Here is a 25244-nt window from a genome sequence, read left to right as displayed (position 1 = left end):
TGCATATTTCACAGTGAGAGATTAAAAATTCTTATTGTTCTTTCAAATTGTTCGCAGTGTTCGGATTTTTTCCCCTAACTCCATTCTATTGAGTATCTGTGAGCTGTCACATTTTTAGCAAGTAATAACTGTCTAGCTGTGCTGACAAAATGTCCCAACATAACTGTTAATAAGCATTGTCATTTTAAGCATGAAACAGTTTAGCTAATGATTTATCTCTTATAATGCAGCACTCGGGGCAGCTGTATGATTTGTCTCTTTAGCAAGTCAAGTAATTTCTTTAACAAAATGTTAAGCACAGATGGACCATAAGCTGTCAGTTAACTATTATTGTGTCTGCATCTGCTTGCTTTCAATGCACTGTTTTATGTATTCAGCCAGTTACTTAGCTGCAGCCCCGTGAAAAGCTGAACCTACTCTGATTGGCAAATAAAATGTTCATTTGTCTCTTCTTCCTATTGTTTTGTTTTGGTAACACATGTCAGCAGCTCAATTACCCAGTTCATTAACAGCTCCCAAAGGACATGATGGCCAGCCCATGATAAGAGGGTAATTGTGGCACATATGGTCAATAATGGCCTCTCTCTTGGCAATTGTAAATAAAAGTCACTTGGCTCTTTTCCTTTCACAAGAACTACTGTTTTCCTGTTCCCCTTCAGTGTGCAAATTACCTTTCTTTGCTCTATGCAGTCCAGTCCCGGTGAATCAGAACCTAGCTCCCTGCTTTTAGGGTCATGGAGACAGAACATGGATGGATCTCTGGTTCTTAATTTTAATTATGACTGACTTTTAAGCTCTTGAGGGGGAAACTCTTATTACAGGAGACTATTCTTAGAAAGCTGTTAACTGATTAATTAGTTAACTAATCAGTATTCCTAATTGAATAGCAACACATTTTCTTGGGGCTTTCCTCTCTTTTTCTCTTTGAAATGCTCTGGTGGTAGTTACCATGGAGTTTTTAAAAAAGCCATTAAAAAAATTGCAAAAAAAAAAAAGTCATTCGCAGGGGTGAGGTAGGGAAGTGGGCCTTCCATCTTTTCTTGGTGAGAGAGATTCATTCTGTAAAAGGAGTTCTTGTCTCACACACGCAGGTCTTAAAACAAAGGGTTCCAGAAGCCACTGAGTTCGTTTGGGTCAGCCTCGGGGTCTCTGAACGAGTTATGATTCCTTACTTCCCCTGAAGCCTTTGCAAGGAGGTGCTGAAACAGTTTGGTTGCAGCTCTGTCAGGGGAAGAGAAGGGGCACAAGCCCGTTTTTACGTAAATGTATTTTTACTAACAATCATCACTAGCAGGGCTGTTACAAAGGCGGCCTTTTCAGTGACGATTGGCCAGGGGATGGCTGTTGGGACAGAACTCCATCCGGAGTAAGGTTTCGCAGGGTAACCTAGAGAGAGATCCAGCACGCACCTGAAATTCAGTCATTGGGACCTTAGGCTCCGGGCGGTCTTTGGGGCCTTGCGGCTCCACGCCCTGGAGGCAGCTTGGCCAGTTCTGCCGCCGGACTTGTCAGGCCTTATCTTAAACAAACACCCAAGGGTCCACGTTGCGCATCTGCAATCGCTCCCGGGCGCGCGCGCAGCACACGCGGGCTTCCGGCCGCCCCCGCCGCCGCCATATTCATAACCAATCTGTACTCGGCTCCCAGGGCAGCAGGCACTCGGGGAGTTGTTGAGTGTCAGGGTTTATTTGTGCTATTTTGATTAGCCCCAACCTGGCAGGAGCTTATTTTCCTTCTAATGACCCCGTGCTGTGAGAAGGCGGCTTCCGAGGGAAGGGCTTGGGTCAGAGGGGAGGGGAAGAGCCTTACTTTTCTCCAGCGCCCAAAATGGGGACTGCGAGGCAGGAGCACGAGTGGGGAGACGGCTGGAGGCTCTTAATGAGATTTCGGGTTCTGAAAAGAACCTTTCTGCGAGAGAGCCCAGAATATTCTTACCATGGATTGTCTTACTTTTTTTTTTTTTTTGGTACTCGTTAAAGATTCTTGGCTAGCACATTTGGAGAAGCTGTAGGGGCAATGGAAACAAAACAAGACCCCCTCACCCCCAGATGGACCCCTGATGACCATCTCTCCTAGTTCGTCAACCTACAAAATAACAGCTCCTTAAATCCTAGCTCTGAGTTTAGGAATTCTGCGAAGTTCGCTTTAAGGCTTGATAGTGTGTTAGGTCCCACACACTTTCTCCATCTACTTTCGGATTCTGTCCTAAATCGTCTGTTTCTTTCAGAGGTGTATCTCCTTTTCTTGACATCTATACAGTTTAAACACACTTAAAAAAAATAATGTCGCCGATTACTTCTCAGCTTGTGAATTAATGTGGAAGAGAAGCTTCCAGGTGCTGAAGTCTCTCAACTGGCCTGGATTAACCCCTACTGTGCATCCATTTCAACCTCCCCCCCACTCCTCCCTCCTCTGGAAAAAAAAAAAAAAACAACCTAACCTCCCCTTTCTCATCCACTCCCGGCTGTCTTTGTGTCTGTTGCTCCCTGCCAGGCAGGTGTCAGAGCCCTGAATGAGGGTAAATGCCCCGTTGATGGATTCCACAGATGGAGCGTGGAAATCGGTAGAATAGGCCTCAGCCACAGGCCATTTCTTGGGATCCAACAAAAGCCTCCAAATAAGTCAACAAAAATCCCAAAGATCACAAAGGGAAAATGTCATTTGTCATTTACTCTGGGTCTGTGAGGGAATATCAGTCTTGCTTCACTCCTCCTGGCTTTCACCCGAGTAAACACGAGAGAGGTCATTCACATCTCTCTCAGTGTAAAAGGGCCACTTCACATCAGAAAACAGTTAGCTGTCCCATCGTCCCCTTCACGTTGCATGGTAAAACTCACCAACACAGGAGACGTTCTGCAATTAGTCAAGCAGGTGCACCAAACTTCGAGTTGACCCGTTAAAGATCTTGTGGAATATACCTGCCAGATACCCTCAAACCTTCAGATCTGGGAGGAAGTGATCTCAGGGAGCTCTCAGGCACGATTCCTATTTTTATTTTATGATTATTTTTTGAATCGGCGAGACACAGCTTTAAGTACCAATGCTGACAGGTCTAGCTTGCAAAGATTAGTACAGATGGAAAGACCATCTGATTTGGTCTGGGGCTATCTTCGAGTAAATGACCGATGACTAAGGACATCAGCCTCAGAGCCCGCAGAGAGAGATTCCCCCCCCCACCTCCTCTGTGTCTGTAAATTGCATTGTATTATATCTGGGACAAACATAGAGTTTAAATGGTTGTCATGTTTTGATTCTTTAACTATTCAAATGAAAGGTCTTGCTGAGAAGAAAGACAGTGTGCCAAATTCATGCTTGTGAATTATTTTGTTTCTCCATTTTTTGCCTGTCTCCCATCTCTGAATTATATTGGTCTGGAAACCAATAATTATAGAATTCCACGTGACTAAATCCCTATAAAATTGAGGTAAGATCTCATGTATAATAGCGTTAACTAGGATGAAATATTTCTTCAGGCTACAGAAGAGGTCACAAGGGGTTAACGGACAAAGACATACTCTCTAATTCTGTAATTCCTTCTTTAATTAAACTTCATGGTTGGTCCACTGGTGGTAATACTTCAGCTTTCTCCTCCCAGTTTGATTTGTTTCTGAAGGAAGAATTTGTAATCCTGTGGGGTATGATTGTTGCCTATGCTTGAGCTTTTTTTTTTTTTTTTAATTTTTCTTTTTTAAACTGATGCTGTCCACTTCCCCAAGGTTCATCTTGGGAGTTAATGTGAAATCATTGGGATAGCTAAAAATTTGTCTCCTAAGGCCTAAAATTAGCTTGAGATAGAAAAAGAAGAAATGAACTTTCTTACAAAGCACAGAGCTGAAACACTGAGGTACCTGGGGAGAGACAATATTTTCCTGTGATCACTCTGGGGCGTCTGCTGAGTAACTTGTGAATATCCCAACGGATTTCAAGTTATTTATTCCTGCCCTTTTGTTTGAAAACAGTTTGAGGTTACTTTACAACACTTGAGATCCTTTCACTAACATGTTTTTAATAGCAAAAAAGAAGGATTTAGTAAAGCTATAGAATGAGTGATCAGTTCAACTGCTTGTGATCAGTAGTATGTTCTAGATGGACCTGGGGTTTTAGGACCGGGAGCCGCTGATGATTCTTAAGGGAGACTGCAAATGGTCACACTGACTCTTTTGTTTTCTTAAATAAATACATTCAGTATCTTGGCAAATGGATTCATTTCTTAGAGCTTTATCCTTATTTAACAACTACACTTGAATATGAAAAGAATTCAATGTTCATTGAACTGAATTAAATTCAATTAGAAAATTGTTTGATTTGGTGTATAATATTAATCAAACTGTTGTGTTTTCATAAATTTCATTTGATTCTAGGACGTTTTTGAAAATCTGGGGCAAATGAGAGTAGTAGTTGGCAATCAGCTAAATAATTTCCATTGGAATTCCTGTTTGGATTTGCTTCTGGTACTCCTCTTCAAAAGGACTCCGTGTTATGTGTGTGTGTGTGTGTGAGGGAGAGAGAGAGAAAGAAAGAAACTCAGCACCTATTTAGAACATACCAGGCTAGAAGAGAGAAAGTATGTCCCCTGAAGCCCCATAGACCTGGGTCAAATCCTAGCATCCCTAGTCGTGTGATCTGAATCATGTCTCTGAGTCTCAGTTTCCTTTTTCTGTACAATGGTGCATTTATTTCACAGGGTTTTTGTGTAGTTACTTTGGGAAGAGAGAGAAATCCTTGTCTTCTTGGTAAGGTTTGCTCCAGGTTCATTAGAGACACTGAGTTACGTGAATGTCTAAGTCAGAGAATGGATGGTGAAGGGGTTTTGAAAATAGAGTCAAAACTTTCAAAATCTGATAAGAATATGGATTGGGATAAAGTCTGAGAATCATGCAATTTAAAGCAATACAATCTCCACTTAGAATGGCATGTATTACATGTTAATATGGATTTAAAAATTTTTTTAAATTTAAATTCAGTTAATTAACACAATTTCATATGAGTGCTATTGTGGAATTTCAAATTGGGGAACAATATCTCTATTTAGTGAATAACAAAGCAAACTTTGTGAAGGCATGTGTAGAATGTGATTGAGCAACTTAAATGTAATTGAAAATCTCCCCTTAATATTAGGGCTGGACAGTAGAAATAATCCAAAGAGATGATTTTACCGAAGAGATTATATTTAATCTAGTTGCTCTATCCTCACAATCTATGAACTCATTTAGATAATGGTCTTGCTGGTGGTGCTTGCATGTCCAAGTTAGAGCATTAGATATTCTGTGCAGAGACAAATATAATGAGCTATCTGAAAAAAAAAAAAAAGCCTTGTTTTTATTTTGGTGTAATATTAAGCAGGATGAGGTACTTTGTATCTAGGGTCTAAAGTTGAATACGTAAAATAAATGGACTTCAACAAAATTATTTTTTTTGTGCTATTGCAATGGGATGTAAGTATCAGATTTGTTTTGGGTAAGAATGGAATGATTCAAATTCATGACATTATCGTGTTCTCTGTAAATCTTATTTCTATTGAGTGACATAAAAACAGTAGTATTTCCATCTTAGAAATAGCTAGTATTTCCTAGCTGGTAGATTAATCTTGGGTTGCTGACATAACATATTTTAAATCCCACATCCTTTTGGGGTGTACAGATGGAGGAAAGTCAGAATTAACTTGTACAACCGTGGCTTCATATTGACAAGAAGGATCAGTGGGTTCAGATAATTTTCCAGCAGAAAAATCAGGCAAGTCATTTCCTCAGTGTCTTTTGAAATGATGTTTTATGGAGATTTTTCTAGTGAGATGCAACCCTTGGATTGCTTTTGAATAAACAGTCTAGAAATACGAGTAGTGATTTGCTAGCTTGTTAAAGAAAATTTTATTTTGAGTGGTAAAGGCTGTCCTATTGAACTCCCAGACATTCTGAGGCTTTTTAATCATTAGCTGTTGGTGATTCTTCATCTTTCTTTTTTTTTTTAAATCACAATCCTCTGAAAAAATTGATAATTATTTCCCAGAAAAATTCAGGTATGCAAATACTTGCAAAATCTTCCAAATCATGTTTTGAGGATTTACAGACTCCCAAGTCTCATTTCAGTAGATGTTGGGAGACTCAGAAGGGCAGAATAGGGGCAGAGAAATCGGTGTTGGTTCAAAACTTAAATTCTACCAGGCATTTCCATTCTGTCAACATGTGTTTATCGAACACCTACTATGTTTCAAGGCATGCAGCAGTGAACAAGGCAGAGAAAGACCTTGAGCTCACAAAGTTTATATTCCGGAGGATGTTGATTGTTAAGGTGAAACACGGTGGTCTTGACCCTCAGAATTAACTCTCGCTGGTACTTGTACATTTCAGGAGCCCCCTTTCTTCAGAAACTGGAGATGATTCTGATTAATTGACCTGACAGTGCATGGTACATCATATTTACTTGGGAGGATTTAATAACCTTAGAGACTCCCAGAGGAAACATGAAAATTTCCACATACTATTATCCTAATGGGATCATAGTAAGAGAAAGTGCAAGCAAAGATTTAAGGTTCTCACAGGCAGAGGAAGCTTTTGGTCAGTCCTTAAATACTGTTGGGTTTTTTACCTGAATTCACAGAAGACGAAAAAGTCAGGGCAATAGAAACTGAAAGCAAGGTAGGGAAACATTTTATGGCGATTTATTGTCTTAGGGGAATGAATAATCTGTTTCTTGAGAAGTATATTATTTATAATTTAAAAATATGTGTGTGGAACCATTGTTTTGATAAGTTACAGCAGGAAGTATTTTATGTACTTGGGAATTTGGGGAGAGAAAATAATAATCTGGAATATTCTATAGAGGTGGTTCTCAAAGGGTCATTTAGGACCAGCAAAGTTGGCATCCACCATCCCCAAAAACAGAAACTGTGGGGGTCGGGGGAGCAGCAGTCTGTATTTTAATAAGCTTTTCAGGTGGTTCTGATGCTCCCAAAGTTCAAGATCCACTGCTATACAATGATGCACAAATTATTGCTTTTTTAATTTGACTGACATTTATCAAACATAAACACGTATAAGTTGTATTGGGAGCTTTTGAAGTTTATAATGCAATGCACATTTCTTAGCATGTTAATTCTCCTTTAAAATATTCCTGTACTTAAAGCAAGTCTAGTTTTATTTTTTTAAGTATCCTAAAATAAGATTTATATCAAATTAGACCATTTTATATCAAATTAGACAACATAATTGAAACACCAAGTGTAATGGCTAACATATAGTAGATGCACTATATATAACAGTTCCCTTTTGCTTTTATCTACAAGCACTTGTTTTTCTTTAATTTGTCATAGAGATTATTAATTCAATCTCTTAATTTTATAGTTTGAAGGTGAATAAATTATAAAAGTATTAAATATTAAAAAAACTTAAAATTCTATTTATGGGTTATTTTGGATGTACACCCCTTTGGGCGGCTTATAATATTCTGAAGTCTAATGGAATTTTAGATTTCTGTAGGGCAGAGTTGAGTTTGAGTTTAAGATAAAAGAGAATGAGTGGTGTAGGAAATACTGCATTTTGACATTGCTTCTGGCACCACCTGGATTTCCCCAGGCCCTACAGCCTGAGAGTGCAAAGGAGTTGCCTTGACAATGAAATTAATAATCTACAATTTTCTGGATTTCCTTCCCCATTTGCTAACAGCACATTTCAGCCCCCTCCCCAGAGGATCCCCCAGTTATTTGGGGAGTTTTCAGAGTGTATTTGGATATGCTCAGGAGCATGGCTGCCCTGGCTCCTGAGTTCTGCTCAGAGTAGGTGCCTGAGAGCCCTCTGATGGCCCTCTGCTACTGCCCCGATGTCCAGGGCCTCTCGGAGAGGGCTGCTTTCCTGCCCAGAGCCCTGTGTCTGCTGTGCCCTCAAACCTCAGAACCTTCTGTAGGTTGACAGGTGCTTAGTTACTGTAAGAACTCACGGGCGCCATATTTTATCATCAGTGCAAATTCCTATCTAATTTCCCAGTTCCTCCTTCTCTTTCGTAGATACTCACATGCTAAATATGGAAGGTCTCCTTCCCTGATGCAGGCTAACACAGACAAATTCAAACTTCGCTGTGGAGGGGCCTGCAGGGGACTGGTTTCCGGGACATGTGGCTTATGCAGTCGCCCACCCATGGCCCCATGCTCAGAAGGGCCCTGTGTTTGGTTTTTATGCTCTGTTGTGGCCATCCCAAAATTTGTAGTTAATTTTTGAACACAGGGACTTGCATTTTTATTTTGCACTGTGTTCCTCAAATTAGGCAGTGGTCCTGGGCAGCTGCTCACCATTCAGCGGAGACTCAGACTCTGAACTTCGGTTTAGAGATAGTTTACTAGACTATGCCTGCTTTTTCTTGAGTCTGTTCTTGAGGTTCACATTAACAATATCTAAACTTTCCTTAAACATTTCTCAATATCTGGTAATGAGATACTAAATTTAAATATGATTTCTATTATAGGAGTAGAGTCTATAAATTTGTAGGAATCCTGTAACATTTTACTATTATTGACTTTTTAGATACTAAGTCAATTTTGGGATTTAAAAAAAAAATCACATTTGTTAATGGATTTCCTCCTGTCAAAGGTGGCGAACGTTTATTTGGAACCACATTAAATCTGATTCATTTGTCAAACACAAATGGAGGACCCATTCAGTGCTAAGCACAAGGGCCATAAAAATAGAATCATGCCTGTCCCTGTTTTCTAAGATCTCATAATGGACCTAGGGTGACAGATGCAGAGAACAATGATTTCTGCCTGGGGGGCTTGGAGACAAAGTAGGGGAAGAGATTAAATATCATTTAATAAATGCAATACTGCACAGAGGGGCTTGGTGTCTGTGAAGACACTGGGAATGTACTTTAGGATTTGAATCATTAAATCCTGGTCAAACTTGTGTTTTGACTCCTGTTTTATCACTTTTTTTCTCCCATGCGTTTAGCCTCAGCACCCCAATCAGATGAAGGCTCCGACATTGACTCTGAACCAGATTTGCCACTAAAGAGAAAACAGCGCAGGAGCCGAACCACTTTCACAGCAGAACAGCTTGAAGAACTGGAACGAGCTTTTGAGAGAACCCACTACCCTGATATTTATACCAGGGAGGAACTGGCACAGAGGGCGAAGCTCACCGAGGCCCGAGTCCAGGTACTGACTCTAAACATCCACGCCCTGATTAAATCCGGACAGGAAACCAAACAGTGTCTTCTCATCTAAGGCAGATTTTATTTCATTTTATTTTTTAAAAAGATTTTATTTATTTATTTGAGGGAGAGAGCACGAGCACGGGGAGGAGCAGAGGGAGAGGGAGAAGTAGAGGGAGAGGGAGAAGCAGACTCCCCGCTGAGCAGGGAGCCTCATGCGGGACTCGATCCCAGGACCCTGGGATCATGACCTGAGTTGAAGGCAGACGCTTAACCCACTGAGCCACCCAGGAGCCCCTAAAGCAGATTTTAAACCCAGAGAATAAATACGTTAGGAATGGTACCTCACTGTGAATTTGTAGCCTTTAGTGGCATAAAGTTCCCACCATGTTCTCTCTAGTGCTTTTTTTTTGTCTTTTGCCCGGTCCTGATGGCACTATCGTGACCTCTTTTTAATTTTTATTTATATTTGCCTGATCACCCCCATTGAATGTCTTTTGTTTTAGGTGTGTCTATTATATCCAGCAGTATTTTACTTTGCTAACCAGTCAGACTATTTTTTTTTTCTCAGTTAACAGGTGGGTAAGTCGAATTGAGTTTATCGATGTGATCAATATGTTTGGCTCCCTTTCTGTCATGTTGTTGGTTATAAGTATTTTATGTGGATAGATTTTAAAATGATCTATTTATTTTCGTTGCATTCTTAGGGTTTTTTTTTGTTGTTATTTACAAAAATGTGCATTCTTATTTTAGCCTTTGGTTATCATAATTAGGAGAATACGATTATATCAGATAAAACACCCAGTAGTGTGTCAGTTCCTGTTCTTCACTCCCCATTTCAGGAATCCTTGTTACATACCAGGCACTATATGGACTTCAGGGGTGGTACACAGATAATAGCAAACAAATTATGAGTGTTCTCCTTGGACCAAGCACTGTTCTAAGTGCTTTACATGAATTAACCCATTTACTCATCATTAAAACTGTAGGTTGGTACTATTATTATCCCCAATTTATTTGTCAGACTATTGAAGTAACTACCCAAAGTCCTAAAACTAGTCAATGATAGACATAGCTGGATTCTATATACTTGCTCTTGATGGCCTTTCAATTATGAGGATGGGCAAAAGTGTATAAAGAAAAATTCCTTCTAAAGGTGTTGTAGTCCTGAAGCATTTCAAGTAACTATATTATTTTAGGAATAGTTTGAATTATCTTCTGAACTTTTAGAAGTAGCCTGAACTCTCTGGAAAGACTACTTTGGTATAATAGTTTTCTATTGATTGATAGAGTAATGTTTTCCTTATTAATAAAGATAGTAAAACACTGTTTGAAGGCTTAAAAATGTATTAGGGTATCCTGAAACTCCTTAAGTTACCTTATCATCGTCAAAGTGAGGCTGGAGACTCAGCAGTGAACCAGTCAGTTGATATGGTCTCTAGATTGATCATTGCTTTCTCATATGCAGCTGATTACCTCTCCTATTCTAGGTTTTTACAGAAATAGCCTCTTCCAGGGTACAGAGCCTAGTCAGAGTGATTGTCTTATTCAACTTGACTTGCCATATATCATCATAGTGCTAAGAAAGTGAATGAATGCTAAGATGGATTAAGACAAGTCTCCCAAGGAGCTACAGTCTAATATGGTTAATGAGGTAAACACAAATAATTAAAAAAACAAACAGATATGGTAAGTACCATAAGAGAGAAAGTGCAGTGGGAGTTGAGAAGAGGAAAGAAAGATCTTGCTGGATAACAAAAGAGGCTCACGAAGAAGGCAGATTTAGGATGAACTTTTGGAGCTAAATAGAAATTCTCTGGACAGGGAGGGTGGGGAGAGTACATTAGTAAGAGAGACTAATGTGGGCAAAAGCACAGAGAGTTGGATGCACATGAGTTACATACCTGGTGATCTTTCATTTTTGCTCATGTCAAAGGAACAGGGAATAGTTCAGTTTGCTTGGAGGGTAGGAAGAGGGCGGGTGGCGGGGAGGAATATGGTTGGAAATCTAGGCTGAGGACATCCTGTGGAGGGCTTGGGTTTCAGGCAAGGGCTCTCACAGCTAATGTGATGGGCAGTGGGCATGAATGGGTCGGGGGGGGGCCATGGGAATGGAAAGGAAAGCACCATGGCAAAAGGTATTCAGAGGTGGAATGTAGGCATCGGATGGTGGAAGCAGGAGATGGGTAGGAGGGTGAGTGAAGAGAAGAGTCATAGATGTGTGGAGGCTTACAGTGCAGATGTTTTACAGCTGGAACTATTGACTGTCTGTTACATTGGGATACAGTATTCCTCTCCAGAAATGACTACCGCTAACCACAAATTATGATAATTTACATACATACATTGCATGATATAGTACTATAGGTAGTGTATGTATCATGATATTATCTATAACAATGTTACAAATACTGTATATATCAGATCTAATTGCTTTTATTACAGTTCTGTGATTACCTGGTTTAAATCTGGAGTCAGATCTGTTCACATCTCCATTCTTCCAGCAAACCTTTATGGAGTGCCCACTGCATCCGAGGATTTGACTCCTATATTTCCTGTCTGGCCAACTGCACATCTCGAGTCAGTCCTTTAGACAGATAGGAGCTCAGTTCTGCACTCAGAGTCACAAAACAAACATTGATTTTACAGAAATCAAACAAAGAGTGTGATGGAAAACTGAAAGTGTTCCATGTTGGTGTCTGTCATTCCTGCCTTTGCCAAAAACAAGGATGGGGGACAGCCTAAGTCTCAAACCCATGCAACTTGTGCAGTGCCCAGCATTCACATCTGGCCCAATGAATGTCAGGGGAGAATAAGAAAGGCCCATTAAGTTGCAGAGGACATGGGCTCAAACCAATAAAGCGTGGTTCATATTTTTCTATACAGTGACCTCCTCTCCAAAGCAGGGCCCTCATTAACCTAACAGCTGTCCTAATGTGGCTTTAACCCGGTGACTCTTTACATTCCTTATGGCTTCATTAGTTCCCTTGAGACACATCATGTCTTGCACCACAGCTATGATCTACGGCCTAACAAATTCCCTACAACACCCGGCATATGGATCTTTTACTTAACACAGCAGGAAAAAGAAGGGAGTAGTTAATCACTGATTAAAATGCCAGAACAAAATCCTTTAGTTTTTAGAAGGATCTGGGAAAGCGGTAGCAACGTCAGCTCCCTTTGAGTGATAGCCAGAAAGTGTGAGTTAGTTTAATTTGGGGCACCTGGGAAAACCAAAAACCCAATGAAAAAAAACCCTTAAACTAGTCTACATTCTTTTTTTTTCCCCCGGAGTAAAATATTTCCAAAGTCTTCTGGTTAGAGATGACACTAAAGCTGTAAAAACTTAGGCCTTTGTCAGTATTTCATAAAAATTTTTTTAGCCCGTAGCTCTGTTGTGTTTCTCACAGCCAAATCTGAGGACACAATCTGAGAATTATTGTACACCAAAGACTAATTTGCCTAATTCACCTCCTGGGTATTATTATGCAAATAATGGCAAGCATCAACGTTTAGTGGGGAAGAATGCAAATATTTATGATGTGCAAAAGTTTTAGTAAATATTCCATCTAAGAACTCCACAAAACAGGGAAGTAGCACTCTTTTACCACCAGGATAATGGAAGACAGCAAAGGAAGCTGTTTGAGAACACAGCATTTAAGTAGGAATCAGAAGATGTGTGTTTTGGTCTCAGCTTGCCTACTCTGTTCTGCTGAGGAAGTCACTTAATTCAAAGCTGTAATCCTGCTGGCTTCAGATTTTTTTTTCTTTTAATTTTAAAATATGGGGTAGGTTAGATCAGATGATCTCAGTCTGGGTCCACAGATGAACAGGATAATCACGGATGGACTTCAAGAAATCTGGAAGACTTGAGATTTGTACACACAATTTTGTGCCTTTGCCTCTACCTGTGTGTGTGTGTGTGTGTGAGTGTACAAACATTAACTGGGGGGGGTTATCCCTGCCTTTGTAATATTCTCAAATACCACTGCCCCCTCTTCTATCCCCCAATTAAAAATAACTGGGTACAGGACTTATCATCAGTAATTGGAGATTCTCATAGAAGCCCAATAGGGATTGATTGCTTGATTGATTTTAATTCCAGTACGGCTAACATGCAACGACATATTAATTTCAGGTGTATAAGAGAGTGATTCAAAAATTCTATATATTGTTCAGTGCTCATCACAATAAGTGTACTCTTACTCCCCATCACCTGTTTCACCCATCCCCCACCCACCTCCCCTCTGGTAACCATCAGTTTGTTCTCTATAGTTAAGAGTCTGTTTCTTGGTTTGTCTCTTTTTTTCTTTGTTTATTTCTCAAATTCCACATATGAGTGAAATCATATGGCATTTGTGTTTCTCTGACTGACTTATTTCACTTAACATTACATTCTCTGGATCCCTCCATGTTGCTGTAAATGGCAAGATCCCATTTTTCTTTTATGGCTGAGTAATATTCCTTTGTGTGTATATATATATATATATATATATATATATATATATATATATATATATATGCCCCATCTTCTTGATCCATCTATGGATGGATACTTGGGCTGCTTCCATAATTTTGCTATGGTAAATAATGTTGCAATAAACATAAGGGTGCATATATCTTTTCAAATTAGTGTTTTCATATTCTTTGGATAAATAGCCAGTAGTGGAATTACTAGGTTGTATGGTAGTTCTATTTTTAATTTTTTGAGGAATCTCCATACTGTTTTCTATTTTTTTTTTAAGATTTTATTTATTTGACAGAGACAGAGACAGCGAGAGAGGGAACACAAGCAGGTGGAGTGGGAGAGGGGGAAGCAGGCTTCCCGCGGAGCAGGGAGCCCTATGCCGGGCTTGATCCCAGGACTCGGGTCATGACCTGAGCTGAAGGCAGATGCCCAACCGACTGAGCCACCCAAGCGCCCCTCCATACTGTTTTCCACAGTGGCTGCACCAGTTTGCATTCCAACAACAGTGCACGAGGGTTCCTTTTTCTCCACATCCTCACCAATACTTGTTTCTTGTGTTTTTGATCCAGTGGAGATTTAAAGTCATCCAACAGATCTGTATAGTTAAGAAGGTAAGAGAGGTATGGAAGATTTGGCCCTGAAATTCCCCAATGATGCAAAAATATGATCATCCTGAAATTCTCTACGGGGGTTTGCTGTTGGGATGAATGAAGATGCAGTTGAGTATGTCTCTCTGTGTGTCCATGATCCTCTGATATTCCTGGGAGCATGGCACTTCTCCTCATCAACCTTAAGCATTCTTTCCCCAACCTGTTCTTTGTACAGTGGTCAGAGCTGAAGAGCAGCTATGATAGAAGGGCTGGGAGAGTGCGATGTGGAAAGAGAGGGGGTATAGAGTGAATGAGAAGGTCCAGGGATGAGCAGCTGGTCCTGAATTTACCTACCTGGAAAGTACTATATTTGGCATTGGGCATCATCACATTAGATATCACTGAATCTAGTGTCTAATCAAGCATTTTATTTTTTTAAAAGATTTATTTATTTATTTTAGAGAGAGAGAGAGAGAGAGAGTGAAAGAGAGAGCATGAGCAGGGAGAGGGGCAGAGGGAGAGAGGAAGCAGACTCCCCACTGAGCGAGAAGCGTGACGCAGGGCTCCATCCCATGACCCTGAGATCATGACCTGAGCCTAAATCAAGAGCTGGTTGCTCAACCCACCGAGCCACCCAGGTGCCACTAATCAAGCATTTTAAATCTTGTTGTGAATTCTCTTTCTGAGCATTAAGTATTTCATTCTCCCCCCGTTTTTCAAATTGCATTTGAAACAACCCATCTGGAATAATGTGGGTTAGATTGCCTTTGGGGACCACACCAAAAATGTGAACCAGTAATTTCTCAATGGGCAAAATTAGGCTTACACCATGGGATAATTAGCAATAATCCATGAAACTTGGAAGCAAGTTTGACCTAAGTCTCCATTCAAGCCAAACTGGCTTTCAATTATTTGAGGTGTTATTTGGGTACTTTCCTGTTTGCTCATGGGCACAAAAGGCTTTGGCTGTAGACCACAGAGCTAGGAAAACAAAGCAAGGCTTTAATTCTTGGGTGGCTAAGACAGAGATGGCAATGTGACATTCATACTCAATAGCTAACATTGCTGAACACTTAGTATCTCTTAGGTATTCTTCCAACGGCTTTGATTGTATTGTCTCATTTAATTGTCACAACAATCTTGTGAAGTAGATTTTTATTCCTCCCATTTAGTAGATGAGAAAGCAGAGGCCCATAGGTAGTAAGCAAATTGTTCAAGGTCACAGAGTTAGCAAGGTGGGAGGCCAGGGAGTCAACTTTTGCCTGGTCTGCATTTCACCTATGTGAATAAAAAGTATTACTATACCATTTAAAGTACAAAGTTTTTGGGGCACCAGAGTGGCTCATTTGGTTAAATGTCCAATTCTTGGTTTCAGCCCAGGTCGTGATCTCAGGGTCCTGAGATTGAGCCCCACGTCCGGCTCCGTGCTCAGCAGGGAGTCGGCTTGAGATTCTCTCTCACTTTTCCTCTGCCCCTCCCCCCATTCATGCATTCTCTCTCTCTCAAATAAATAAATCCTTAAAAAAAAAATGAAGTACGAAGTTTTCCCCAACTTATATTGTTGAGAGTCTGAACAAATTGGTTACTTATTTGACCCATGAAGATAAAAAATTATGAAAACCTTGTTCTTTTTTTTTGTGGGTCATTATCTTTTTTCCCTAGTTATCATGATGTTATGAGGATCTTTCAATTGAAATTTTGTTTTGAAAATTCATTGGATATTATATTACTTCAGACATGGAACTGAAGATTGTTTCCAAAAGGCATGAATATAGCTTTGTGGAAGGGCTCTGTAGAGAGATAGACAAGTAGGGAAAGATCCAGGGGCAGATGATAAGACACCAGGTTGCAGTTCATCAGCTGAAGTAAAAACTTGCTTTGTGGGAGGGTTTTGATGTCGTGTGGTATTATACAGGCAAATTATCAGCATTTAACTGTAGCCTCCTGCCCTACTTCCTTACCATGTTGGCTGTGGTGTGGAAGGCCAGGTCATATGTGGGGAGAGTGAGATTACATTGAATTACAGGTTATAGAATTACATTTAACAGGTGATAGCCAACTTTGTAAAACTTGTTCTTTCTGTCCTACTGGCTGAGACATTGGCAGAACACTCATATTCTCCTTTAGAACATCAGAGGCCAGTTTGTTTCTGTTGCCATTGCTGCTCTTTTCAAAACAAAGAGAAGTTTCTGGTAATTGTAACAACTGAGTCATAAATGCCTTCCTTTAGATGAACTTCTTCAGTGTTATACACTCAGGCAGTCCATTTAGTAGATTATTTATTGATTGTTAGGAATTAGTGAAACAATATTGAAAGAGTTATCTAAGACCTCTGAATACTAAAGGGAATGCCTTTCAGTTAAAGATGGCATCATAGCAGTATCCCAGGATCATTGTGCCCGGTCAGTTTGGATCTTTAAAATGAAGGTTATTTCAAGGGCACCTTTTTCCTTTTAAAATAACAGATATGTCTTTTATGAGTTTCAAATTATAAAGAAGGCAAGGACCGCTTTCTGATTTGCAACTTCAGTATATGTATGTATGTATGTATGTATGTATGTATGTATGTATCTTTAATGCTACTTTTGGCAGACACAGCTGGTTTTAGGAGATGCAGAAGGCTGATAAGGGCAAGATGATAAAAAGTCTGGTTAAATGACCAGCGACAGGAAGGATAGTCCTCAGTCCTCAGTAGTCCCTGGTTCTCTCAGGAATAAATAGCCCTCTGGATTTATTTAGCCTAAATTTAAACATCATTTGAATTCCTTTCACTGGCAGACTCTCGAACCTCTTGTTGAAGGTTTGTTTTATTAGTAAAGATTTGCTTCCCAATTATTTCTCTTCAACTTTTATTGTAGGAATAAGAGAACTTTAATAGAACTTTAATAAGAGAACTGTAAATATGAGAACTTTCTAATACAACTGCTGGTGGGTTTACTTAGTGTCTTCAGTTTTTGGATCGTTTTGGAAAAATGAAAAGAAAACCCCAATACCTTACATCTCTAGTCTTTTGGATATTTGAAGCTATCTGTAGAAAGTTATGATGTTTCTTCTGATTTATTACTTGAGCAAAGACATGTTTGATGTAAAAAAAATTGGGTTATGGAGGAGATAGAAGGATCTTGGATCCACAGTAGGTTGAGATTGACTGAGTGATCAGGCAGAGACACCACTGGGTCCATCAAACCTGGTTTACTTATCTAAAGGTTACAGGAGGAAGTTGGCCCAGAGAGATTGGCAGCGTGCTCTTTTAGGGATGGAAGTGCGAGCTCTAGGTTCTTCCTAAAGGAGCTCACTGGTAGAATCGAGGCTAGTAAGTCTGAATGAGTGAAATCACATGAGAACTTTGGGAAATTCAGTGCTCTTCCCAGCCTAAAGGGCGAGATGCCCTGCACATAGTTTGGTTGAGATCGGTGTCAGGAAATGCTTCACTTGAGCCAGGTGTGACTTATTAATCTCCAGGTTTTTAATGTAAAATATGACCACGGTGTGTGGTATAGCACAGCACACTCAGGCAAGGAAATGGCCCCAGTTTCTTACCCTCCGCCTCCTCAGCCCAAAACAGCTCGTTCCAGACACTTTGGCGCGTCCTGGTAACAGACGCTCACATTTGCAGTGAGCAAACACAGTGGACGCAGACCTGAAATGGAGGGCTGGCTTGTTCATGGTTCTATTATCCCAGGTGGCAATTTATTAAGTTAAGTAAAACTCTAATTCAATTATGGATCAACATGGGAAAATATTGACTTACCTTCTTTTCCTGTTGGAAACTTAAGGAGTATTAAATGTTAGTATTTTGAGGAAGTTCAAAAAGCTTTCCTTACCAGTATCATGCAGTGTGCTTGGAGAAGGCCAGGCTCCTTTTCAGACAAGTGCTTGGGTGAATAGCAAAAGTTTAGGCAGATGCCTTGGCAAAGTATTTGTTAAACTGGGCTTTCTTGCTCCAAAAGGGAGAAGTTCCTGCCTCCACTCTTTTAAAAGTTTCCACGACTTCAGAAAAATTGCAGTTGAGTTGTTGTTCATTTTGTTCTACAAGGACATCAAGCCTTACCTTTTCTTAAGACATATTGGTCTCCTGCATTATCACCTCCATCTGGAGTGGCCTTTTGTTGAAATCTTGTCCATACTCTAAAATGAGTTCAAACTCTCTCTCCACTCAGAATTTTCCCTGATCCTCTGCATTTCCAAATATGGAGCACTTACCTCTTGTGACCATTATTTCAGTTTCTTTGAGGGCTCTGTGAATTCCAGAGGATAAGCCTGAGAGTTATTGGAGCGCAGGGATCCTGTCCTACCCTCTCATTTCATTCATCCCTCTTCCCCTCTGACTGCAAGCATGATGCTTTATCCATATGGAGTTTTCAGTGAACTCTCCATAGAGGAATTAGAATATCTTTAATTGGTAGAAATACGCTATAATTTTGGGAGAAACGTCACAAAAGCACTCTGTCAAATCCTTCAAAGTTCGACATTTAAGCGGCAGATGTAAAAACTGGGCGAGATGATGGGGCCCTTTAAAAGCCTTATATCACAATTCCTTAACGTTTTAGATGTCTAGTTACACTTCTTACTCCCATTATCACCATTTCTCCCCAGCTACCTGCCAAAATACATGGGCTCTGAATCCTCTGAAGGCATTTTATTATATTATACCATTTTTTTCTGAATGTACCTAGTCATCATAGTGCTTGGCACAGACTATTATAGGTGCTTCAAGCTGTAGTTGAAAGAAATAATAAACTAATTAAGGGATCTTCTTAGATAAAATGCTTTCATTTCTTGAAATACCTCTTTGGCATTTATTTCCATTAATATCAGAGCAGTGTCTCAACTTTGAAAGGGATGGTAAAATGGCTCCATTTCTCCTCCTGGTCAATTTACATGATGATATAGAAGCTATGCCCATAATGACCTTAGAAATGCAAAGACAGCCGGATACAAATATTAAATACAAAGTTAGTGGGATAGGCAAGACCCAATTAGGACCTATGTCATGTAGGGGTCAAGGAGGCCCATACACCCTCCCTACAGTGCTGTGATAGATGAAGGCAGGGGTTAGGTGTTGGTGATGGTGACCCTGGGGTGTTCCTGTGGTTCCCACTCCTGCTCAGCCATCCCTGCCCATGGTCATCCTAGGGTTCGTGGGGGCTCTGCGGGACCATGGAAGGTCCAGGAAGCCCCTTTCCTGACCCCTGACATTGAACTCTTCTCTCTCCCTTGACAATACAACACAGAAGGTGGAATTCTCTTGCATCTATTTGCCCTGTCAGTAAGGGGGCCTTTAATCTGTTTTAGCATGAAAAATTCATTAAGAGTGTACTATTATTTCATCAGTGAAATCCTCAAATTTTAAATTAAATCCATAGGTTTGGTTTAGCAACCGCCGTGCGAGATGGAGGAAGCAAGCTGGGGCCAATCAACTCATGGCTTTCAACCATCTCATTCCGGGGGGGTTCCCTCCCCCCGCCATGCCGACCCTGCCAACATACCAGCTGTCGGAGACATCTTACCAGCCCACAGCTATTCCGCAAGGTACGGAGGGAGTCGAGGGGTTAAAATATAACTCCCCTTTGCTTTCTCTGCTGCTGGGAAATCTTCCTTGATGCTGACATTGTTGCTGCTGCTTGGGGATTAATGACCTTCTATCAGGTCATCCCGAAGGTTTACCTGCCCCATTTCGGAAACCTAGTTTGTTCGGTGACATAGTTGGATCTCTCTAGATGATGAGCTGTGTTATAATACTGGTTCAGTATTTTAAAACAAAACAAAATGATGAAACCAAACCCAACACCTTTCCTAAATAAATATGCCATTTGCTTTTTCTTGGTTAAAATTTTACTTCTACCTTTGCACTGCCATCGGCAGTTAACTGAAGTTCTATGAGAGTTACTAATTGCAGTAGTCATAGAGCAAAGGTACACTCTGATCAAGTCACCGTTAGATGGCACAGAGAGGTGAATGGGATCAGTGAGAAGACTGAATTATTTGAGATTATGAAAGATAGCATTCCAGGCATTCCACATGAATATTTAGGTGCTTTGAAAGTGTATTTGATATGAAATGCGAGACTTGTGATTCTGATGCTGGCTAATTCTTATGCTGATTCATAACATTCACTACCAAAAATAGGTTCGTTCTCATTGTTCATGTGATTTCTGCATTCGTGTTCTGGGTGAGTATGCCCTGAAAGTATATAAATAAGTTGCGTCCTTGAGCTTAGGTGCAGAGACGGGGCTCTATTTGCTATGAGTGGTCTCTATGCATGTTAAGAAATGCAGTTTGAAGTTCACATTTGGTCTGAGCGCCAGATACTCCTGGTGGCTCGGTGATTTGAACTTTCGCCCTGTGCTTTTCCTGCTGGCCTGCAAGGAGGGTTAGAGCTGACCATCTTCTTCATTGCAGCCGTGTCGGATCCCAGCAGCACTGTTCACAGACCTCAGCCGCTTCCTCCGAGCACCGTCCACCAAAGCACTATTCCTTCAAACCCAGACAGCAGCTCTGCCTACTGCCTCCCCAGCACCAGGCATGGATTTTCCAGCTATACAGACAGCTTTGTGCCTCCATCTGGGCCCTCCAACCCCATGAACCCCGCCATTGGCAATGGCCTTTCACCTCAGGTCAGTCCCGTGTTTCCAGACAGACGATTTGCTGTATCCCAGAACCAAACAGTCAATTCCCTGAGGCGGTCATATAATGAATTGCCAAATTTAAACCATAATGTATTCTTTATACAAGCCACATGATTTCAGTTTTCTGGTTTCCTTTCTCTCCACCCTTCCTACGGGCTGTATCAAAAGTTGTAGCTTGGGTTTACAATTCAAGTGATTTTTAATGTAATCAGGGAGATCTGTGTTTATACCTCGTTGTCAAGGCATTGGTCAGCTCCACCCCTAGTTCTGAGTTTTGGGTCAGAAGCTCACACACATTTTTTGTTTCTTTGTTTTTGTTTCTTTTTTTTTTTTTTTTTAAAGTACTTGATCAGCTGATCTGGTTGTGAACAAAAGCACCTAATAGGAAAACACCAAAGCTTTATTAAAACAACTGGAGAGGAAGCAAGCAAGTTGTGTGGAGAGAGACCAGCTGATGACTCCAGAACTCTGGGATAAATGAGTTATAAATGCACAAATTAGGAGAATTACTGCTACTTTGGGAATATATAGATATTTGAATGTTGTAATTGTTTTTCTAATTTGCATTGGACTATGAGCTTTTCTTGAGAGATCATATTAATAAATTGCCTTGATAATTGCATGTCAGAGGGTTGGATAAATTTCCTCCATGTGGCATCTGTCTGAGGTTGACATTATTAGCAGTTGTTTAAATACAGATCGCTTGATTTTATTAGAGAGCTCTTGGCCCAGGTGGCAAGGATAGTTGCCCACTAAATTTGGAGAAATGTCACAAAGGGGTTGCAATCTATAATTGCAATCGAGAATCTCTTCAGGGCCGAGAGTGAGAGTTTTAACAGCTTTATCTTTCCTTAACCCCCTTTTTTCTCTTGGTGGCTAGAAAAACAGAGAGAAGCTCAGAATGACAGAAATGAAAAGTGAAAAGACAATTATACTCAATTACACACTAATCACCGACTATCACCGCCGCCTAAGCACCAAGAGGGCATTCTAATAGGCAGAAAATGAGATTTTAATGGCACAAAGGGTGGCCAGAATAACGGCTCCTATATCTTTGCCTTCTTCGTTTTCTTCCACTTGTGGTTTGCGTCTTGGGAGTGCAGTTCCTGGGCTCTGCACAACGGTGATAACTCTGCGCAGCTGAAAAGTTCAAAGCCGTCGGAGTTGAAAAGAATGAATAGCAAAGGCAATGAAATAAACATTTCTGCCTAAAGGCAAAAGTTCATAAATCCTTTTTTGTAACAGTCAATGTAATTAAGTTTCATAGATTCCTATAGCACATCCTGGGATAAGAAATGAGAGGTGGCTTTAAACCTCGGCTGAAAAGTAACAACATGAAAACAATGAACGTGTCTTCCTACAGGACTTTAATAAATTTAATTTCCAAGTGCTGGCATTTGTGAGTGTGATTTTGCATGAAAATCATGGACTTATATTAGTAGATTCCTCTTCAAAATGCCCAGATTTATAGCATATAAGCCTCTTCCACAGTTTAGAAGGAACATCAGAAGTAGTTATCTCGGCGGTTTTTAACATCAGTTGTCTGGGGCCATAGCAGAGGTTTTTGAACAAGATTGGGTTGAAAGTTTTCATAAAAAGTAAACTAACCCTATACTGCTTCTGCAAGGTGAGACCCAGGACTCCCTTGGCATTTCTTTTGTGTCTAATCAGAACAGAAATAATGACATGGATCTGTATTCTCGAAGTGAAGGTCCTAGTTTCTTGTAAGCGTATGAGCTTGTATGTTATAATAAGTGTATTCTATTTGATTCTATTCTGTTCTGTTAGTATTACATAGTTGGAGTCACTGGCACTTAATCTTGAAACTGTTCATCTTTGATTTTATGATTCCAGAGTTGGCAGTAGGGTGGGAATTGTTCCAGTATCAAGCAATGGAAAATCCCACAGGCAGCTCTTCCTGTATTTCTTTATTATGCTCTTACGTATCAGGTTAATTCCCTACTTATTACTCTGTACATATCCCGGATATTTTGCATTTCTACCATACGTTTCCTCCTGAAACCACCACTAGGAATCCATATTGTCTCAGTACTTGTAGCATCCTCAGCGAGTTAGAAAAGGGACAGATAATATAATGAAGTTCCTCCTTATTTCTTTAGGCAGAGTCGGGGGACAAAAGATGAGTACACCAGAATCACGCCAAACATGTTGAAAAAACAACAGAGTAGGAGAACTGGAAATTGGAATTTTCTAGAGCCTTGGGGTTTATCACTTCTCAGGACTGCCTCTATGTAAGCAAGGGGGGACCAACCCTACTTTTCATTGTCTGGCTTTATTAGGAATATCCTAAAGAAAATTCGAAGATAAGAGCCCACTTCGAACAACCTGGTTTACCTGTTAACTAAAGAAGAGAGAAAGAAAGGCCCTTCAGTCTTACTGCTGATTATATGGAAGGGCTTATTAATAGATTGGATCATATGATATTCCAAATGGAACTGATCTTACTATTTCTCCTCTTCCTTTCCCCCTCCACTTCCTCTGCTTCTCTCTGGACATCTAATATGCGGATGAGTCAACCAAGGCTCAGAGAGCTTGAGGTCTGCTGCAGACCACCAGGCGCTAGAGAGAGAATTGGGGCTGGAACCTGGGACCCTTGGCTCATAGGCTAGGATCGCCCCCATGAGAGCACGTGGTTGGGCAGAGAGGGAACAGGTTTTCTGAAAACTAGAGGGAGGGGGCTTTCATCACATCTTAAAATCATCGAGTAGAGATGAGTTTTCAAAACTTTTGGGTTCAGGTTAAGTGACACTCTTTTTGCTATAAATATGCTGTTTACATGCTTTTTGGCTTTACACACTTTTCCTATCAATCTTTTAACTTCCTGCAATAATAAAGGTTATTATTAATAATAATATAATAACTGCATGGTTATTATAGAAAATAGAAAAAAAATTTTTTAAGTGTCTTCAGAGTAGAAAAAAGAAATTCCCCTGGGCAACCTCTGTTAGTATTTTTACATATTGCCTTCCAGCTCTTTTGGGTCTTACACCTTCTAAAAAAATATAATTGACATAATAGTGTATATACCTTTCCACGTTGCTTTCTATCTTTACATTTCAGCATTGGCCTTTCCCCACCAACTAACTTACATGGAATTGGATCTAGAGGCTTTTGAGTTGTTTCAGTCAATTCATTGTAGATCTTTTCAGTGGAGGCTCTTTGACATGTTCAAAATAATGTGTGCATTGCATTCGACTTTCTTTCTAGTGGGGCTGGCCGTTCAGACTTGGATCTCATGAGAATTGCTTCTCTGTGTGTGTGTGTGTCTTTTAGTTGGTAATCTTCTGGAGTCTCTGACATATGTGCTCCCTCAAGCCAAGATTCCTCTAAAGCTTGGAATCAGAGCCATCAGCCCAAGGGTATTTCTTTTAAATGCCCTCAGTGCTTTTCTCAGGGAGGGTCTCAGCTTCATGAGAGGGGTAAAACAGTGATGTAGGAGATCACACCTGTCTGGCTGGTCAGATTTGAGCAGCAATAGACTGACATGTATTTTGGCAAAAGATCAGAATATTGACAAAAACTTTTAGAAACTTTGGGCATATCCTTCCTCAAGTTTATCTTGTTCTGAGGGAATCAGTAACTATATCTGAAGAATATGGCCATTTTTCTTGTGGAAAAACTGAGACTACTGCCGCACAATCATCTAAATGGCAGGGTGAACTGCCGGCAGACTTAAGAGCCCAAAATCTCTCTCTTCCAGTTGTTACTAATTCTCGTATAAACACAAATGACACATTTTGCTTGCTGAAGAAGCGTAATGGTCTAGTGAGTCTTCCATAGGCTCCGGCACTGATATTCGCCCTGATTTTCCTGCGGGCCTCGTCCAAAGGCTTCACCAAATATAGGGGTTGGCTCCACATTCTCCCAGAGGCTGGATCTGTTGGGGTAATCTGACACAAGAGTCCCAGGGATGGGTGACAGAGGGGATAGGCTATGACCTCAACCTTTTCTGTTGTCTCTGAATTGCATTTCGTCTGAACCACATAACTCTTGTAGGAGATGGGCCTTCTCATACTGAATGACAAACAGATTCTGAGAAGACCATTCAAGTCACTCTAGTGAGGGCTTTCCCCTGCAGTAGCAGCCTTCTTTGGAAAGGTTGTGTTCTCTTGGTGTGGGGACCATAGAGAAAGAACACAGGGAAATAGAGACCATGTATTTTCCCTCCAGACCCAGATGGCACGTTCCCAGCACCTTGCTGCACATGGAGGAGAGAAGAAGGAATGCTGACTTGAAATACAGAGCGCCAGGGAAATCCTACCATATGCTTAAGACATGAGACTAATTAACATTTGGCCCATGTTCTTCCAATTAACTTTGCTCTGCAAGAAATACTACCCTACTGCTCCCCCACGTCCAGAACACACAGAACCAAACCCAAAAAACAAGGGCAATTAA

General features: G+C 40.5%; 1 protein-coding gene across 3 annotated transcripts in view; it reads left to right on the top strand.

Moving 5' to 3' along the window:
* Positions 1 to 25244, top strand: part of PAX3 (paired box 3) — a 94088-nt gene that overhangs the window by 54752 nt on the left and 14092 nt on the right. For 2 of the 3 annotated variants that reach the window (XM_027590561.2, XM_027590562.2), the window contains exons 5-7: positions 8937 to 9142; positions 19563 to 19728; positions 20599 to 20813. In XM_027590561.2, coding sequence (XP_027446362.1) covers positions 8937 to 9142; positions 19563 to 19728; positions 20599 to 20813 — 587 coding nt within the window. The remainder of the gene's footprint in view (positions 1 to 8936; positions 9143 to 19562; positions 19729 to 20598; positions 20814 to 25244) is intronic. The other variant, XM_027590563.2, reaches the window with a different exon arrangement.

Source organism: Zalophus californianus, chromosome 3 (genome assembly GCF_009762305.2).
Source record: "Zalophus californianus isolate mZalCal1 chromosome 3, mZalCal1.pri.v2, whole genome shotgun sequence".
NCBI classification, from domain to species: domain Eukaryota; kingdom Metazoa; phylum Chordata; class Mammalia; order Carnivora; family Otariidae; genus Zalophus; species Zalophus californianus.
This window is presented reverse-complemented; position numbering and strand designations above follow the sequence as displayed.